A 19283-nucleotide genomic window follows, 5' to 3' on the forward strand; every position below is an offset into this window, starting at 1 on the left:
TGAGTTCTCCAAGTCACCTCTCTCCACTGCCAGGCCCAGCACGACCTTCTGGCCATGTCCCTTGCCTTCCCAGAGCCGAGCCTGCTGACCCTCCCTTCGGGTTCTACATCTCGGGCCTCACCAGCTCCCCTCCCCAGGGATCCCAGAGCAGTCAAGGAATTGGGTAGGCTGGCCACATCTAAAGGCCTCATACCTCTTCCACAGGGCCTCTCTGACCAGCCCTAGAGCCAGACCTGGTCTGACCTGGCCACTTCTCTGAAGACGTGGGACCATGTGTGTGGCAATACTATTTTATTTACTTTGTGTGGAATCCATGAGAGTCATGATTCACAAGGATCATGTGACCAGCCCTGACCTTGATTGGAAGGAAACTGCTTAAAAAAACACATCAGAGAAACGATCACTTGCCGTAGACATCGGCAATGGGGATATTTCATTACTTTAAAAACAAAACAAAATACACAAAAAGCTCTCTTCCTTATCTTCAAAGTGTGGAAGAGAGACAGTCATGTGACTTGACCTCTGTGAACCTGAAACGCCAGCCTCCCACCTGGAACTGAACGGAGGTGGCGGGCATCTGCATGCGGCTGTTCAGGAAGTGCAGAGTCCTCATGGAAGGATCTTCCCCGCTGTGGGCGAGGCCGTCCACAGATGAGCGCATGCACACAGACAGGCGCAGGCCAAGACCGCTGAGGTGGCTTTGTGGCTCACTTTTCTTCAGGGTGGGCGTGGGTGGCACAGAGTGAATTTCAGAGGAGGTACAGAGGTGTGCCCTCTGCAGAGGACACACAGAAGGGTGGATGCATGGGAGAGGCATGGGTTTGCTGACTCCAGGGAGAGCACTCGATGGGGGCGGATAGCCCCTCTTGGTCACTGCTGCGGAAGGCTAAGGCCAGTGGGCTCTTCCCTGAGTGGCAGGTGAGGTCCCTTGGGCACCCCTGTGGCAGCCTTTACATCAAAGTCCCCAGACAGTCTTTTGAAGGAGGCTGGCTCTCCTTTTATGGGTGAGGAAATGGCTTAGGGGAACCCTTCACTCCCTGCCAGGGAAGCTCTGGGGAAACTGGCTTCTTAGGTTTGGGGTGGTTCCCTCTAGTCCAGGTTAGCCCAGGACAAAATGCAACACAACCTCTTTAGAAACACAAGATGAATGTCCAGAGGCTGCTCAGCTCTTCAGGGACTCCAGGGATCTGGCAGGTCTAGCCTCAGGCTAGCCAGCTTCCTTGTGTCCCCCCTTGGTAGCACACCTCTAACCCAGGCTATACTCCTGCATAAGTTTTCCAGGGGACTTGCCATCTTTCTCCCTCCTGGGCAGGGTGGCCTCCAGGGACCTCTGCCAGGCCCCTCCCTCCGTCTGGCCAGCCCCGGGTGTCCCTGACGACCCCAGCCCGACTGTGGCGGAAGGAGCCTACACAGTGGAGGCCACAGGTGGATGGGCTCCTGGCACTGTGGGGCTGATCTCCATCTGAGTTAATTTTGTCAAACATGAAGCAGATGGGCTGGGCGTGTTGCTCAGTGGGGCAGCACACGTGCCTAGCATGAGTGTGGGCCCCATGTCCCACCGACTGCCCCCCTGGCACAGCAGGAACAAAACAGGAGCTGACCCCGGATCCAGCCTGCAATCCTCTCCCCATTTCCTATTACCATCCTCTCTCCGTGCCCAGGGCCGCCAAAGGCACCAGCTCCAGGAGACCCTCTTTGGGCTGCTGTCCTCCTGTGCAGCAAGGGCTTCTTACCACTTGGAGCAAAGACTCAGAAGCCAAGACCAAAATCTTCCCCTCCTGAATTTAACCTGCTCCCCTCCCTGACCCTGGTTGGTCAGGAACCACATAGCTCCATCTACAGAGGCGGGCCAGGCCTCCTGGCTGGCACTTGAGGTGGAACTCTCTGGGGAAGCAGCGTCTTCTCTGTACCCAGTGAGGACCCTGGCCCAGGCGGAGGAGCACACATTCTACTCCAACCCCGACATCTCCTTTTGCTTCCACCCCCTCCCCCAACACTGTCCCCTCTACTTGGAGAGTGAGTCAGAAATGAGTAGCCCTTTCCAAGGTAGGCATCATGCCTTACCAGTGCCGGCACACACGCACACATCAAAGGTGTCCTTCTCTACCAGAGCCCCGGTGACATTAGGCAATGTCGCCGGCACAGACATTAGTGGTAGGGTATGAGCACACAGGCGCGCTGGTCAACAGCATGAAGTGTCATTTTAAAAAAAATGGGCGAAAGAAGCCTCGTGGCCAAGGGATGGTGTGCGGGCTGATTACCCGTGATTTGTATGTCCTGGCGGTGGGAAGGCTAGAAGTCTAATGACTGAATTATCACCCTAATGCCTTTTGCTGGCTGGGAATAATCCTGGGGTAACAGCTGCCACAGGGTATTTGGCTGGTCTCCTCTAATTGCATCCAGATTAAGGTTGCTGTGCTCCGCGTGCGGGGCCTCCCCACGCCTCAGCACAGAGCAGGGCTCAGGGAGCCCACACACCACGTCCGTCCGGCTGCAGAGGCCCAGCTGGCTTAATGCTGCAGGTAACACCAGGATCCAGTAGTCCACGGGACTGGGGGGACACCTGGCACAAGGCTGTCGCTGACCATTCTGGGTCAGGTCTTGGGGAGCAATGGGAGCTAGAGATCCTTGCTCTCTAACTGAGACTCTCCAGGGTGACTGCTCCCCATGTCCCTCCCCAACACAGCAGAGTGGATGTGAAGGAGATGGGGTGCAGCCCAGGAGTGTGATCTTGGGATGGGGAGGGTAGGAACTGGCTCCTACTCCCTGGGAAAGGAGTGATCTGTATCTAGATTTCCTGGGGGTGGTAGGCAGACAGGACCCCTCTGAATTACTAGGCTTCTGCTACATGACTGCTGAGAGAAGCCCAGAGATGAGAGCTCACTTCCTCAACATCCTGGCTTCCTGCTTTGCCCCTCAGGTGGTCAGCGAGTGTGGTATCCACCAACACTTAGAAAAACACTGCACGTTCCTGCCTCTACCATCAGGGGGTGACCCAAGACCCAGAGGCCAGTGCTGCCACATGCCCCCACCGGGACTTCAGAAGTGGTAACCCCAGAAGAGAGTGAGCAATCCTATCCAAGACCAGAACCACCCAGGCTAGACTGCTGCCCCAAAGCTGTGTGTGCCAGCTTGGTGCACATGGTTCTGCCACTGAGGCTGTGGCCCGTATACTGTCACTGTGGTGCAGGACAGCCGATGTGCCTGTGTGTGGCCCTAGCTTCCAGAAAGGTCAGGAGCTAGAACAGAAAGGAAGTCGGATAAAAAGGCCCCTCTCAGGACTTCACTGTTGCTCATCATGGACAGTACCCCCAAGATCAGGACACTCTCGACCAAAGGCTCTTCCTAGAAAGACCCACATCCTCAAACCTGCCTCGGAGAAGGGGCGGGCTCATGGAGAAGGGGAGTGGCCGTATGAGACCTCCTCTTTCATTCTCATCAGCTCCTTTTGAACGTGGCACCGGCCTGCAGCGCCACTGTCGGTGAGAAAAGTCAATGGCAGGGCACCTCCGCCCACCCCTGCCCGCTGCATCCCACAAGGATTCAGCCCTTGATGGAGGGTTCAAGGCTCCTTGCTTGCACCAGCTTTGGGATACTGGCTAGGAATGCTCTGGAACACACCTTTATCCAACCACAATCCTCAGCTTCAGAGGGTGGAGTGTGGAGGTGACCTTTTCCTTCTTAAGAGGCAGAGCACCCCAGTGTTGCTCAGCCAGCAGAGATGCACCCAGGTCCTGCATGGAGGTGGGAGGCACCGCCACAGCTATTTCAGATGCCTCTGTCTTGGCTGGGGATTTATATACCCCCTTCCCCAGGACCAAGCATTTTATCTTCAGAGGACCTCATGGTTGCACATACCACACCCCTCAACCCGTTTAGGCTCCAGTTGGTTGCTGTTTTTGGTAGAGGGGAAAAACCTCAGGTCCTAAGGGGAGGACCCCAGTGGGAGGTACATCTGACACTTGTCCACCAGCCCGTGCCTCTGGCTCAGGGTGGACATGTCCTTCCCAACATCACATGGACACCGTGGGAAGCTCAGGTCTGAACATCTGCTCTCTCTCTCTCTCTCTCTCTCTCTCTCTCTCTCTCTCTCTCTCTCTCTCTCCTTCTCTCCCTCCCTCCCTCTCTCTCTTCCCTCTCTTTCTTTTTTGGACTGGTGTCTTCAAACCGGTCTTACAGCTGTGACCAGGAAGCTTCAGAAATATGCTTGACTCACTCAGACAGTCCTGCTCCTCTGTGCCCCTTGGTGCTGGCGTGAGGGTGAAGCCTCTTCTAGACCCTGCTTTGTCTGCAGCCTCGTGGAGGGACTCTGGGCTCTGCTGGGATCCCCCAGCCAGCCAGCCAGCAGCCTGTATTCCAGTGCGGTAGCCAGACATCCTGGGCCAGCCTTTCAGGAGCTGAGTTCTCGGCACATCTGATACCTGCTGTCACTTCTAGAGTCTGATTCTGTCATCATGGTGACAAGGTTCTCTTCACACTGGCCAGAGGCCTTTCCTTGTATTCTAGATTCTGTCCCCTCCATGTCCGTCCCCACCCCCTCCCACTTGCCCAGGACCTCAGGGCGTTGCTCTTGCTCCGTGTCAAGGGCAGAGGCTTTCCTATCTGCGGAAACCAAAGGCCTCCCTCGGTGCCTTCGGGCCCTTCTTGCCTTCTCTTGGGGGCTTGGGTGACGGCATCTCCATTGTGCCCCCATAGGGACAGTTCTCTGAGCCCGGGTGGTGGCCGGCACACTCCACAGCTGGCATGTACCCACTGTCCCACATGCCTGTCCCACACAGCTTACACAGGTCATGTAGGCTGCAGGGGATCCGTGGCAGAAGGCGGAACTGGTACAGGAGACTCCTGGCCTGCAGAGAGAGGAAAGACTAAGGGGAACAGTGGAAGAGCATGGAGGCAAGGGCCACACCCATGGGCTCTCTACGTGGGACGGTACAGTGGCCTGGGTCTTCACTGGCTGCCAAAAAGGGACTATGAGATACTTGGGCAGTTGAAGACACCAAAGTCCCAAATGACAGTGAGGTGATAAGAGTCAGAATAAGGGCCCCACACAGCCCTTCCTGTCCTTTGCAGGACCCCTCCAACCCAGACCCAATCCCTGCTGGATAGTAGAAGGCCCTTGTACTCTGCCCCTGCCTCACAGAGCTACCTACGCCCCTGCAAGGTCTGTCTGGGGAGTCCAGGCAGTGATGGGTCTGAGGACTCCTTCTCTGCCCCATGGACCACCAGAGGACTGGAATTCAAAGCACTGGAGGCTAGACTGTGGGAAGCAGGAGGTGGCTGAGATCCAAGGTTCCCTTTCTTCCAGCCACGGATGAGAAGCTACGTCCGCCCTAGGCTCTGCCTCTCCTTCCTCACTTTCTTAGCTCTGGACTGGAAGGAGGCACTCCTGGGTGGGAACTGGCTGGGCATTTATGCTTTGTTGTGAAAGAGGCTGTGTCCAGTGATGGCCCCCTGAGGACCATAGGGATAATGTAGAGACTGGGCTGATGAGGGTGCATCAGGTGCCAATCCCCACGGACTTCGTAGAGAAAGCCGCACAGGTCAAGTGAGAGTCAGGATAGATCTCTGCAGGTGGGGTGGTGCCCATGTGCAGATGTGGGGCTCTGTGATGTGAAAGGGACTCTATGTACAAGCTGAGCCCATGCACTGGGTAGGGTTCTGTGGTGTGGACAGGGCTCCATGGGCAGGGATGGGGCTGCAAAGTGTAGGTGGGGTTCTGTAAGGGCTGGGTCCTTTAGGTATGGGCAGGGCTTCACATGTAGGGGTGGATCTGTGAGATGTGGGTGGGGCTCCAGGTCCAGGGGTGGGGCTGTACAGTATGTGACCTGCTTTGTACAGGGCAGGCCTGACAGGCCAGGCCAGGGTAGCGCTCACCTTCCTGAGGACCAGTTCTCCATTCATATGCATGGCCAGGTTTCCAAAGTGCAGAAGCATCTGGTCTGTGGCCAGCTGTTGCTCGATGACATCATCTCCATAGATGGCCACAATGGCCACACAGATGAACAGGTGGAAGTAATCCGTCTGTGGGGAGACAGAGAGCTCAGAGGGGCCCTGCCAAGTCTGAACAGGAGTTCAGCCATGAGTCTGGCTGAGGCTATCTGGGACTGGGTCTGTGCTCGAAGGTCCTGTGTGCCTGGGAAACCCGCACCCCTGGTTCATGCTCCATTTCCCCACCTGAAGACAGGGCCAGTGTTGGCAGCTGCATCCTGAGCTGCTGTGACCTACTAATGGATGGCACTGTGCCACAAACCCTGGCTGTTGGTGCTCTCTTGGGAGGTGTCTGTGATGAGGGAAAAGAACACCTTCCTCCCTAGCCTGTCTGAGCTCACTGCAGGGTCTCCTTCACAGTGGTCTTGAGGGTGTCACACATGTGCAAAGGGCTGACCAGACTGCTTCCTGAAGGCTGGAGAATGCCAAGGAAGAAGTTCTGGCAGCCGACTTTCTGGTGGTGTCCTCCCACATCAGCGAGCGTCCTTAGCATGTGCCCCCACTCCGTGGCTGGTGGCTGAGCATGTGGAAGATCCCTCCTAGGTGACTCCCTGGAGGCCCCATGGAGGGCTGCCTCTGCCCTGTTGCTCCTAGCCTTCTTTCCAGATGCCCACAGTCCCTCCCTGGCCTCCATTAGAGCCACTTTGTGGTGCTCCCTTCCTGGACACCTGAAGGTGCTCAGTCCTGAAGCAGAAGGATGGGGTTCTAGGAAGTTCCTGCTGAGTATCCAGATAACACCACATGAGCTGCCACCTCCCAGCCAGACCAGCGGCGTGCAGGGGCTGTGGGTGCTGAAGCCCCCATCCCTGGCCAGCCCATCCTCTTCTTCCGAAGGAATGGGAGGGAGGGAGGGAGGAGGGAGGGTAAGACACATTCTATGGAGGCCAGACCAGAGGACACGGAAAGTCCCAGCTCCGGGCTGGGGCATAGCAGCAAGCCACAGCCCAGAGCACTGCATGAAGCCTTGCCTTCTGAGCTTAGGCCTCTAAGACCCCTCTAGAACTCACTCCTGGTTCATTCCTCCTCTTCCCTTCCCATTCTCTCTCAGCTGATGGGGGAAGGGGGATCTTCCAGATGTGACCACTAACCCCAAAATCTGAAGGCAACATGAACTTGCTTTGTGGGTCTTGAACAAGACAGCGGCCAACAGCCTCAGAGGACAGCTGGGTTATTTCCTCATGACTCGGCCTTCCTGGCCACTCAGAATATTCATCTAGAATAGTCTTTTAAGTCTAGGATGCTCTGGCAAGCAGGTGGGCTGCTGTTGCAGGTGGCAGAGGGGGGGTGACTTCAGTGTGTGCTTTTCACAGCTGGGGTTAGAAGTGGAGGAGGACAGAGCTGTGCCCTGGACACACAGATGGTACTGTTTTTTGTTTGTGGAAGCACATGTGTGCATGTACATATGTGCACCCACGTGAGGCTAGAAGGCAGTATCTCGGGGTCTCTCCCTGGGACCTGGAGCTCAGCAATTAGGCTAGCTGACTGGCTGTCTCTGATCCCCCAGCATGGTGGTTATAGGTATGTGCCACCACAGCTGTTCTTTGTTTTGTTTGTTTGTTTGGAGACAGTTCACACCATGTAGCCTTGACTTTCCTGGAACTCACAAAAGTCTGTCTGCCTCTGCCTCCAGAATGCTGGGATTAAAGGCGTGTACTACCGTACCTGGCATGCCTGGCTTTTTAAAAAACACGTGTTCGGGGACTCCAGTGTAGATCCACAAGCTTGCATGGCAAGCACTTTACCCAGAGTCATTTCCCCAACCTTTGCTATTATTATTGTTGTTGTTGTTGTTTTAAGGCTGATAGAGTCAAAATGGTTTTCCTACTTTCTCACACTGATGGCTTGGGCGTAGCTTAGGTGGCATGTAGAGTCAGCCCCATGGTCAGAGGGGAGTTGGTGGAAGAGAAACTGATTAGGCTAAATACGAGTGCATGCCTGCATCCCTGATCCAGGCTCTCTCTGGGGCTGTGGGAAGGCAGGAGCTCAGGGTGGCCCAGCAGTCCCAGGGGGCAGGGCAGCACAGCACTGGCCACAGCATGTGGGCACATAGATCCTGGGCTGCCGTGACTGTCCTGTGGTGCCGATATCCCTCCCACTGACCAGCTGTGACAGAAGGGGGTGCAGGCCAGAACGCAGTAATGAGCATGTCAGCCAGCAATTTACATTGATTTCAATTACATGGGAGGGGAGGTCTGAAGCCGGCTGCACAGGCCTGGCAAATAGTGGCCGTGAGAGGCTGTGGTGGTGGCAGGTGGATGGGGTGAGGGGGAGGCTTGGGGTAATCCCAGGACCCTACCTTCCCCACAGGCTCGGCACAGGATGGTAACTGCACTCAAGGGTGGCACCGCCCACTCACCTGGTAGTGGGCCCAGCAGGCCTCCCAGATGCGCAGGGCCTCGGCCTCAGGAAACTCCCGTTTGAAGCAGAGCAGGAGCCAGCGGTGGCAGAAGAGCATCTGGAGTCCGTCCTCGCCCAGCGAGACCAGGTGCTGGTAGAAGCGCTGGTGTGTCAGCCGGAGCAGCTCCCGCAGGTACAGCTGGGAGTGGGGGAGGGGAGCGTGGCGTTACCCAGGCTCTGGCAAAGCCTGCCTACCAGGGCCGGGAAGACCCGTGCTCAGAGTACCTTCAACACCAAAAGCACGCACAGGCAGTCTCTCTGTCTGCCAAGCACATCAGCCAGCTACTATGTCGGTCTGTCTACCACTGAAACCTTCTCTCTCTGTCTCACTGTGTGTGTGTGCGTGCGTGTGTGTGTGTGTGTGTGTGCGTGCGTGTGTGTGTGTGTGTGTGTGTGTGTGTGTGTGTGTGTGCGCGCGCGCAGGTCAGATGTTGACACTGGGTGTCTTCTAACAGCCTACCTTATTTTATTTTTAAAAAAGATTTATTATTTAAAAAATTGAACTTATCTATTTTATGTGTATGAGTGATCTGCCTGCATGTGTGTCTGTGGGTCACACTGGTGCCTGGAGTTCATGGAGGCCAGAAGAGAGAGTTGGATCGCCAGGAACTGGAGTTACAGATGGTTGTGAGCAATCATATGGGTGCTGGGATCCAAGTCCAGGTCCTCTGCAAGAGCAGTCAGTGCTTTTAACCACTGAACTATCTCTCCAGCCCTTATTTTGTTATTTTAAATTACGCAAGTAGAGATGGGTCTGTACACACGACTTCAGGTAGCCAAGGAGGCCAGAGGCGTTAGCTCTGAAACCAGAGTTATAGGCAGTTGTGAGCTGAATGATACACGTGCTGGGAATCAAACCCAGGAACAGTACATGCTATAAACCTCTGAGCCTACCTTTTTTTTTGGAGACAGTCTCTCACTGAACCCAGAGCTCGCCAATTAGCTGGACCTGCCAATTAGCAGGGATCCACCTGTCTGCGCATCCCCAGTGCACACCCAGCATTTCCCCAGGTGCTGGGGATCTGGAGTTCGGTCCTCATGTTTGTACGACAGGAAGTCTGCAGACTGAGTCACCTCCCAGCCTCCACCACTGGAATCTTGCTCACACCTGTCTACCAGTTCATCTTAGATTTAAAGATATTCCAGGAGACCACGGTATAGCTCTAGGCATAGAATGATCTCCTGGGTGGTCAAGGAGGCTGACTCAGTGTGAAGTCATTCCCCAGCCTCAGCCGACCCCCAGGGGCTGTTTCAAAGGTATGCCTGACCAGGCAGGGCAAGCAGGGTTGTTCATGAAGCCCCAGCTAAAGCCCCTTCCAGCCCACCATGATCCAGCAACTCCCAGGGCTGATTGAGGGAGGGTACGCGCCTGAGTTTCAAGACCCCGGATTCCCGTGTGTCAGGTCACCAGGTTGCATGGGACTTGACAGAGGTTATTTCTGGCAGCACCAGGTGGGGGCTGCTGACTTCACTGACGCCACCAGAAAACCAATCTCCAGCAGCTAATGAGTCACCGGCCATGTGCCGCCAGGCTGCCAGGGTGATGGCGTCAGACCCTGTAATTGCCTCCCTGGGTACCGTGGAAACCTGACATCACAGGGATGCATGATGAGGCAGGGGCCTGAGTGTCTGGTTGGGGTCAGAGGCTCCACAGTGGGGCCTCGGGACTGTACACCATTCCTAAGCAAGCACACTGCTGTCCCCAGCACCTGGAGTTATGTGGCTCTGGAGTCCAGGAGTCCACTGACTGGCCAGGGTCTCCACTCTGTGGCTCATGGAAGGTCAAGGCCACTGTGTAGCTGACAGCTCTCTAATGGACGTCCAATCTGCACAGCTGCCAGGGTACTCTGTACCTCCTGCTGCTGGCTGCTTTGCACTTGGACCTTCCAGCTCCCAGTAGTTGATCTATGGGCCGTGCCTCTTACCCTCCCTCAGCTCTGCCATCACTCACTGCATGAGGCACACACACCGTCCAGCAAGAGGTCACTAATCATGATGACCCCAAACCCTCTGTTCAGCCGAGTCTCCAATGCTTGGAACCCATATGGAATAGAGACAGCCATCGGAGGGGGCACCTGTGACTCCTGTCCCCAGAGTCCAGTGCCCTCTGCTCATATGTTCACTCTGTCAGCTTGCCTGCTTCCAGACCAGGCCATCTGCAGGATGGATGGCAGGCCACTCACATCCAGGGCCTGGAGCCAGGCAGGAGCTGGACACAAACACAGGTGCCTTTCAGTGACAAGATCCAGTCCCCAGCCAGTCCGTGCTTCCTGGTTTATGTACAGCTGATCTCTGTGGCACAGGACTTGTGGCCAGTGTTAGCTGAGCCTCACAAAAAGATCAGCTTTTGGGGGGTGGAAATGTGAGATTTGCCTGTTGGACATCTGGGTGACATTGGAGGGCTTGTGTCCCCTCTGCATACAGCTGGCCTGGCTGTCTGTAGTGGGCTCTGCTGGTCACACACCTGAGCCAGGTAGCATGGATCTCCTTTTCCTTTCCCCATCCAGGAGGCTGAATTGTGATGGCCCTGCAGGGTGAGGCCTTAAATAGTCTCTAGAGTTTCTGGAAGAATGGGTTAGAGGCTGGCCCAGACCCAAACACACATCTCCTGTAAGTGGCTACCTGACCCTTCCCAGAAGACCCATGTCCTGTCAGTAGAGACCCTGGTTTTCTGCCTTACTCGCCCTTGATGTCACGACTGCATTTCACCATCAAGACCCCTGGCAGCAGCTGGGCAGTGGTGGCCCATGCCTGTAATACCAGTACTTGAGAGGTAGAGAGAGGCAGGTCTCTGAGTTCAAGGCCAGCCTGGTCTATACAGAGTGAGTTCCAGAGCAGCTAGGGCTGCACAGAGAAACCCTGTCTCAAAAAACAAAAACAAACACAAAAAAAACCCCAAAACCAAAACCAAAACAAACAAACAAACAAAAAAAATCCCCTGGCACCAATAGGAGGCAGTGTGCTGTCTCTCTGAACCCTTCAGTACACAGACAGGCAGACAAGCACACACACGTACACATGTGCACACAGATGTAAACACACATATCCACATATACAAGGCACCAATATATGCATGCCCACACAGTACACAGTGATAAACACACACAAAAAAACTTGTGTGCAAGCTTGGTTCCATGCCTCCTCACCACAGTACACGTACTAAGTATACACACACACACACACACACACACACACGTACACGTACACGTACACGCACACGCCTCACCAGCTGTCTCTCCATGTCCTCGTCCCGGGGAGAGCTAACAAAGATGGTGTTCTGCATCAAACCCACGAAGCACCAGAAAGTGTCTGATTCATCCAAGACCTCAGCCAGGATGGGTGCCACCAGGTCTGACATGCCCTGTGAGTAGCCGATGGCTGGGTTGTACACAGCATAGTTCAGCAGGATCCTCCTGGTGGGGCAGTGGGGAGCAGAGGTGGCTTGACCCATCCCACCCCTGCAGCCATCGGGGCCTGTTGGGCAGGTGCTGGGGCCCCTCCTCCATCTTGGTCTCAGGGGAAGCAGCCCCCAGTGGCAGGTGTCACACATGGCCCTGACTATCTCAAGGGTGTGGGTTACACGCCTTTAATCCCAGCACTCAGTAGGCAGGCAGATCTCTATGATTTTGAGGCCAGCTTGGTCTATATAGAGAGTTCCATGACAGCCAGGGCAGCATAGAGAAACCCTGCCTCTGGTTTCTGGTCTCTGATGGAAGTCAGTGGGACTCACTTTGCAAGGGGTAACAGCATTTGCCAGAGCCCAGAGCAGGGGCTGGACAGGAATGTGAGTCCAACTTTCTTAATGGTTCACTGTCTGTGGCAAAGGGTGGGCTGGCTGGGCCTGGTTTTAGGGACTATTAATTTTGTGTAGTTATTTGCCAGGCTGCGGCAGAATGTCAAGACGGCGGCCTCTGGCTCAGTGTGGCGTTATCAGAGGTGGACCATCATCAGGAGATGAGAGCACACACAGCAGCATGGGGAAATGTCCTTAGTGAGCAGGGGCCAAGCCTGCAGGAGACGATGGATGGGGAAGCTTTGCTGGTACCCTCAACTGGGGCTGCGTGGCCGCTGAGGGGTCAGGAGTAAGGTAGCTCATGGGTCCCCTGTTCTGGTGGAGTGCTGCATTAGCAGCCAGGGAGTCGAAGAGGGCCACAGACCTCCACACGGGGAGGCCAGAGTCACCAGGTACCTCATGCTCTCCACGTTCGGGTTGTCCTCCCCTCGGAAGAACTGGTTGTTCCTATCTGTGCGGACCACGTCTTTGTCCACAGTGAACTGCACATTGCGCCAGAAGGCCCTCTGGTCCTCGGGAGTCATGGAGAGCCTGTGGGGCAGACAGCACTGTCCTGAGGGCAGCTGCGGAAGGGGGTTGTCCTGGAGTAGCCAGGGAGGGGGCAGTACAGCAGACCACGGGAGCCTGGAGTAGCCGCACACTCCAAGAAACAGAAGCCTGTGCTCTGCTGAGCTCCAACCTCTGCTGCTGGGGCTGTCGGCACCAACAGGGTGTGTGTGTGTGTGTGTGTGTGTGTGTGTGTGTGTGTGTGTGTGTGTGTGTGTGCGCGGTGTATTCAAGGCTCTCCTCATGTTAACTCAAGTCCAGCCCCACAGAGGAGAGCTGACTGCAGCCTGTCGGTAGTGAAACCCATGTGGGAGGCAGCCTTCAGCCCTTTAGTCAGGTCCCCAGCCCAGTCTGCAGTTGGTGGACACAGGCCCCTAGTTAAGTCTGTTGAACACATATTCTAAAATCCTTGGCATGTGAACTGAGGAGCCTGGACCAAGGCTCTGAGGGTGCGGTGTAGTGACCGACCGCCTTTGTCCTGCCAATGGTGCTGGCTCTTGGGAGACTCGCGCTCCAAAGAAACCATGGTTCACGGGACACACAGTCAGTGATGGACTGCACCTCTGACTTCCCCGCCGTGGTCTGACGGGACTCCTGGGGCGCAGTGCACCTTTTTTGCTGGATCGCTGCATATTCCTTTCGCTTCTGCTCCCGCAGCGCCTCGCGCTCCTCCGATGTGGACTCGTGGCTATAATAGTGCAGCAGGAAAGGCCAGACCTCCCCCCGGATCGACACATCAATGCCACCAAAGAAAATGGCCTGGAGGAAGCAGCACAAGTTGAGGGGGTGGGGGACAGAGTATAAAACAGGGCAGCTCAAAGAACCCCAAATCCCCAGAGAAGGGTGTTGTGGGGCCTTTGGCGCGCCTCGATTCAGACCCCGGCAATTTGCACATGTTTACAAGGGGAAAGTGCTGGAGAGGCATTCCCATACAGGATACAAACTGGCTCATTTCAATGTCAAAGCCCCCCCGGGGTGGCACTCTGAGATCAACGCGTCATTCTCCTGTCACGGACTAATCCTGGGGGTTTCAATACTTGAGAGTCTGCAGGGCCCACATGGGATCCCCAAACTTGTGGAATTGTCTCCTCAATGAGGCCGCTTGACCGCTTCATCAGTGCACTGAGCAGGACCCAACTCTGGGACTGGCCCTCCGGAGGCGGCGGCCCGCCACCCACCCGCCCACCGTCCCGGCTTGACCCCAAGGGCTCCCCGGAGACTGGCCAGGCGGCCGCGCCATACCTGGCGAAGCTTGTATTCCTCCTCCACCTGGCCCAGATCATTCAGGTGGTTGAGCCAGGCGGACACGTCCAGCCTCCGGTACAGGCTCTCTTCCGGGTGGGTCTCAGAGGATGGCAGCTTGGGCCGTCGGATGGAGAACTGCATGCATGTCCTCTCATCCGTGACCTGCTGGATGGGTGGGAGGAGCCCGGGTGGAGAGCAGGATCTCAGATCTCGGGCTTTTGAAGCCTGGGATGCTGTTCCCAGGATGTCAAAGCCACTCTCTCCTCTGGGAGGAGGGGAGGCGCTATCCCTGAACACAAACTCCTAAATGGCAAGTGTAATTAGACACAATTAAAATGAAAAAAACCTTCATCCTCAAATCGCTCTCCCTTTGCAGCTCACAGCCTCCACCGCCCCCACTCCCTTTCCTGCCCCAGCCGCAAAGAAAACCAGAATTAATACCCCTTACGGCCCAACCTCCCTCTGCCAGGGAGGGCCTGCAATAGACTCCATTCCATCGGCCGCATACAAAGGCCCGCTGTTCGGCGAGCGGGGAGCCAGCCTGTCAGATGGTCTCCATGCGCAGTCACGAGTCCAGGGCGAAACCGCAGCTGACATTTAATTCAAAAATCAAAGGTTGCTCGATGCAGGGGGGCACATGCCTCTATCGTAATAAGGGGAGCCGGCAGGGGCTCTGCGGGTAGGGCTGTAAAGTCAGCCCCCGGCTCTAATAAGCACACACAGTACCTTAAACAGGTGATTAAAGGGCTCTTATTGCCTCTGTATGCAGAATGAGCAAAATATGGCAGGAAGCCTTGTCAAAACATGAGTGTTCAAGTGTCAGAGTGACTTTCAGAAAGACCTGGGCACACATTTCAACATCCGAGCACATTGCTGTCAGCCACTGCAGACCACCAAATGCCACAGTCCTCAGAGGGGAGTCCCTGGAGCCAGACCCGTGAGGAAGGTGTCCCCAGACAGCCCCAGACCCACGGGGTTGGCAGCTGGTAACCTGAGAGAGGTGTTTCCACCCCTCACCCTAACCAACCATGTCCACCCCACCCTCCGCTGGGCTACCTGGTCCCTGAGGTGTGTCTCCGTGCAGAATTTCCATCGCTGGAACACCTCAGAGAGCTTGTCCAGGCCACCGTGGTGGAAGTGAAAAATCTTGTACTGGCTTTCTCGGCTGGCCACCACCAGCTGGCCGCTCGTACAAGCCTCGTCACTACAGGGCCACAGGGTGGGGGGAGGGATGAACGGGTGAACACAGGTTTTGATTTCTGAGTTTAATCAGAGCACGCTGTCAGCCACCTCAGGCAGGAAACAGTGCGTCCCAAGGGAGTCTGGCTGCTTGTGTGAGGAGCACAGTCAACCAGACTCAGCATTCCCTCTACCTAGGAAGCAAAGGCAGCTGGATCCAGGGGTCTCCTGGCACACCATTCCTGAGCTGCCCAGAGACCTGGAGGAGGATGCCAGGGCTGGCTGGATGCAGATCTGGACCCTGCAGGGGTTACTCAACCTCCTCTACCCTCACGGCTGGATCATAAGGGGCCACAGGAGAGGGTTTCCCAAAATCTCCTTCAAGGCTGTCACCTGACCACCTCAGCACCCTCAGGGATCCCTACAGGGATTTTTGGTGGGTGCTGACTTGGACTGATGTGGGAAATCATAGGTAGGAGCAGCGACGGGGGTCTGTGAAGGAAGACCACCTCCATCTGGAGGCCAGTACAGTGCAAATGACCTGTGGGGTCCTGAAGCCCAGTAGCCTGCAGTGCCCATCAGCAGCTCTCTCCTGGTGTGGGCCTTCTTTCCTGAAGGTTAAGCAGGGCATTGGGAGACAGACTGGGGCAGCCTCAAGTGGGATACCGCTGATGACGGTGGATCAGGGATGCAACTGCCAGCATCGACTGGACCAGTTGCAGCCCTCTGCTGCCTGACAGACTGGAAATGCACATGGCTACGTGTGCCTCCCCCATGTGTGCATATGCATACATACACACACATACATGTAGGCACACATACTTACATACATGCTTCCAGGAAGCAAAGGATAGGTTCTTACCTGAAGAAGAGTCGCAGCGAGCGCATGTGGCCCAGGTCCACACGGAACACACCACAGATCTGCTCCAGGGCACATCCCCGCTGTGGCTCATCCCAGCGAGGTGTCTGCAGGAGGCCATTGCTGTCGGGGAACCGCAGGTTGGCATCCGAGCTAGAGGGGGAGCTGGCAGAGCAGGTGGTGTGAGGACCTCATCTCTCCGCTACGCCAGCCCAGGGGAAGGACGGAGAGGGGGTATGTAACCCACACCCCGAGCTTAAACACACAGAACACGACGGAACACGCTTTGCCAGAAGCTGCACCCTGGATGCAGGTGGTTGAACGAATGAGCAGGTTGATCCCATTACTCTCTCTGTGCATGGTGATACTTTGGTTTGAACAGAAAAGCATTATTTTCATGAGGAGACTCCAAGGTACCTGATATGGGGAGGAGGTTGTCAGGATGGCAGACACTAGTGCTCCCACCTCCTAAGTGAACAGAGGCGAGCGACTGAGCCTCTACGTTTTATTTGTGAAGTGACGATAACAACAAGGAGATGTGTGGAATAAGCAACTGTCAAGTGCTTGGTCCCTGTGGCCCGTGAAGGGCAGCTGCCCTGTCACAGTCTTAGACAGTACGGAGCTTCTACCTAGGTGTGGATTTCTTGTTTGTTTCTGAAAAACAATGTTTATGTGAGGAAACACGTGGGCTACCAACATTAACTATACAGCTTGTGTAATGACATGAGGACATGGGCTTGGCCACTTCCTATGTGCTGGGGTGTGTGCACACATATGTGTTGGGATGTGTGCATGCACATGTGCTGGGGTGTGCATGCACATGTGCTGGGGTGTGTGCATGCACATGTGCTGGGGTGTGTGCATGCATATGTGCTGGGGTGTGTGTATGCACATGTGTGGGTGTGCATTTGTGGGTGTGTGCATGTACATGTGCTGGGGGTGTGCATGCATATGTGCTGGGGTGTGTGCATGCACATGTGATGGAGTGTGTGCACGTATATGTGCTGGGTTTTGTGCACGCATATGTGCTGGGGTGTGTGTATGCACATGTGCTGGGGGTGTGCATGCACATGTGCTGGGGTGTGTGCATGCACATGTGCTGGGTGGTGTGCATGCACATGTGCTGGGGTGTGTGCATGCACATGTGCTAGGGGTGTGCATGCGTAAGTGCGAGAGCATGTGTCAAGGCTAGAGTCATTATCAGGGATCTTCCTCCATCCCTCAGGGACCCTGGAGCTCACTGACTGGCCAGACCAGCTGCCCAGCACAGGACCAGGGCTCCTCTTCTCTCTGCTTTCTACAATGCTGAGGTCACAAGTGCATGTCACCAGGCCCGGCTTCTTTATGTAGGTGTGAGGGATCAAACTCAGGTCCTTAAGCACTTTATCTACTGGGCCCTCTCCCCAGCCCTTGTTTTTGTTTTTGTTTTGTTTTTTCAAGATAGGGTTTCACTGTGCAGTCCTGGCTGTCCTGGAACTTGCTCTGTAGACCAGATTGACCTCGAACTCACAGAGATCTTCCTGCCTCTTGAGTGCTGGGATTAAAGGCGTGCGCCACCAACGCCCGGCCCTCATGTGTTTTTATGCCATGATCTTATTACAGGAGTAGAGGGATTACCCGCTGTTCAGAAAATGAAACTGAGGCCCAGAAGGGCTACGTAATTTGCCCAAGGTCACACAGCTAGCGAGTAGTGGAGCTGAGACTGGAACCTGAGCTCTGTCCTCAGTGTGCAGTGTGGCTATGCCACCCCATCATTCTACCGTTCTTGCTGTTGTTTTAGTCCGTGAATTGGCTGCTCTCTGCTATAGCAGAAGATCCAGTGTAAACCCCACAGTGAACAGGTCCCCGGGAAGCTGGTCCAGCCCTCCTCTGTCAGCCATCAAGGAGAAAGCAGGGCCATTCAAACCCTGCACAGTCTCCAGAACACCAGGCCAGTTATGATACAGCTCTCCTTCCCAACCTGTGTCAGGAAGTCAGGCCAGCAGGGTCCCCCCACAGGTCCAGGATGCGCCTCAGTCTTCCTGAGTGGACCCTGCTGCTGCACACTGTAAAGTCCTCGAGGGCCCACAGTCTAGGTGAGAGTCTGCCAAAGGCTGTTTCCTGTCCCACCCTGCACCTATTGATAAGCTGTGTGCAATGTGGCTGGGGTCACTATAACATCAGACTGCAGCACCATCCTCCAACACTTCTACAACCTCCTAGAAACCCACAGAGCAGGCAGCAAGATACTGAGCCAGGGTACAGGCAGAAGGTCCCTGCAGCTTCCTAGGAGTTGGGAATGGAGCAGGAGGTAAGACGTTTTTGAAAAGCAATGGTTATATGAGCAGGCTTCCTGTTGTAATGTCAACCTGGTGACATTCAGGAAAAGGAGAGCTAGGCAGACAGTTAGAATACCAGTGGCTACCCAGGGGCTGGAGGAGAGGAGACACTATGGTGCACAAAACAATACAACCCTCTGTATGACACCACAAGGTTATTTACACACTTGCTCAAACCCAGAGAACAATGCCTTGTGCAAACTGTGGACTTCTGGGTGATAATGATCCATTAGTGTGGGTGCATCCACTGTCTCACGGCTGATGTTGTTGCTGGAGTGGCTGGGTCCCCACGGGACCAAGGACACATGGGAAATCTTCGAAGTTAACCTACAACTCTCAAGCTAAAGGTCTATCAAGCCAGGTGTGATGTGTGCAAGCCCATAATCCTCACACTCCAGAAATGGAGGCAGGAGGATCAGGAGTCTAAGGCTAGCACAACTGAACTACGCAGTGAGTCTGAGGCTATCTCAAAAAACAAATGCACAAACAGATGAGTATTAAACAATGATGATGATAACGAAAATGAACCACCCACAAACTGCAGACGATAAAGACTAATACTGTTAATATATTAAAATGCACATACATTATAGCAATGAATTACACAGGAAAGTCTCAAAAGGAAAGGACAATTTACTGGAGGACATACAAAAGCAGTATGTTCATGTCTAGAGTAATAAAAAGAATTCAAGTGCAAAAGAGGCCATTCTGGGGTGGGTGTTAAATTGGTGATGATTCAAAGATCATTAGCTAGGGGCGGACAGGTAGGTCAGCAGTTAAGGGTGAATAATGTTCATGCAGCAGACCCAGGTTCAGTTCCCAGCACTCACATCAGACAGCTCACAACACTCTGTAACTCCAGCTCCAAGGGATCATCCAGCATCCTCTTCTGGACACTGTGGGTACCCCTGTTCTTCTCTCTCTCTCTCTCTCTCTCTCTCTCTCTCTCTCTTCTCTC

At 54.9% G+C, this 19283-nt stretch overlaps 1 protein-coding gene across 2 annotated transcripts in view; it reads right to left on the bottom strand.

The window, feature by feature from the left end:
• Window positions 1–274: 274 nt before the first annotated feature.
• Window positions 275–19283, bottom strand: part of Tbc1d16 (TBC1 domain family member 16) — an 83627-nt gene continuing 64618 nt past the window's right edge. The window contains exons 4-12 of one of the 2 annotated variants that reach the window (XM_028862459.2): window positions 16011–16172; window positions 15026–15173; window positions 13967–14131; window positions 13335–13483; window positions 12575–12709; window positions 11612–11798; window positions 8345–8524; window positions 5875–6021; window positions 275–4847 (exon numbers count right to left, since the gene is read on the bottom strand). In XM_028862459.2, the coding sequence (XP_028718292.1) occupies window positions 4599–4847; window positions 5875–6021; window positions 8345–8524; window positions 11612–11798; window positions 12575–12709; window positions 13335–13483; window positions 13967–14131; window positions 15026–15173; window positions 16011–16172 (1522 nt within the window). In that variant the 3' untranslated portion in view covers window positions 275–4598. Of the gene's footprint in view, window positions 4848–5874; window positions 6022–8344; window positions 8525–11611; window positions 11799–12574; window positions 12710–13334; window positions 13484–13966; window positions 14135–15025; window positions 15174–16010; window positions 16173–19283 lie in introns of both variants that reach the window. The other variant, XM_028862458.2, reaches the window with a different exon arrangement.

The sequence above is a fragment of the Peromyscus leucopus genome, chromosome 8b, assembly GCF_004664715.2.
Source record: "Peromyscus leucopus breed LL Stock chromosome 8b, UCI_PerLeu_2.1, whole genome shotgun sequence".
NCBI classification, from domain to species: Eukaryota; Metazoa; Chordata; class Mammalia; order Rodentia; family Cricetidae; genus Peromyscus; species Peromyscus leucopus.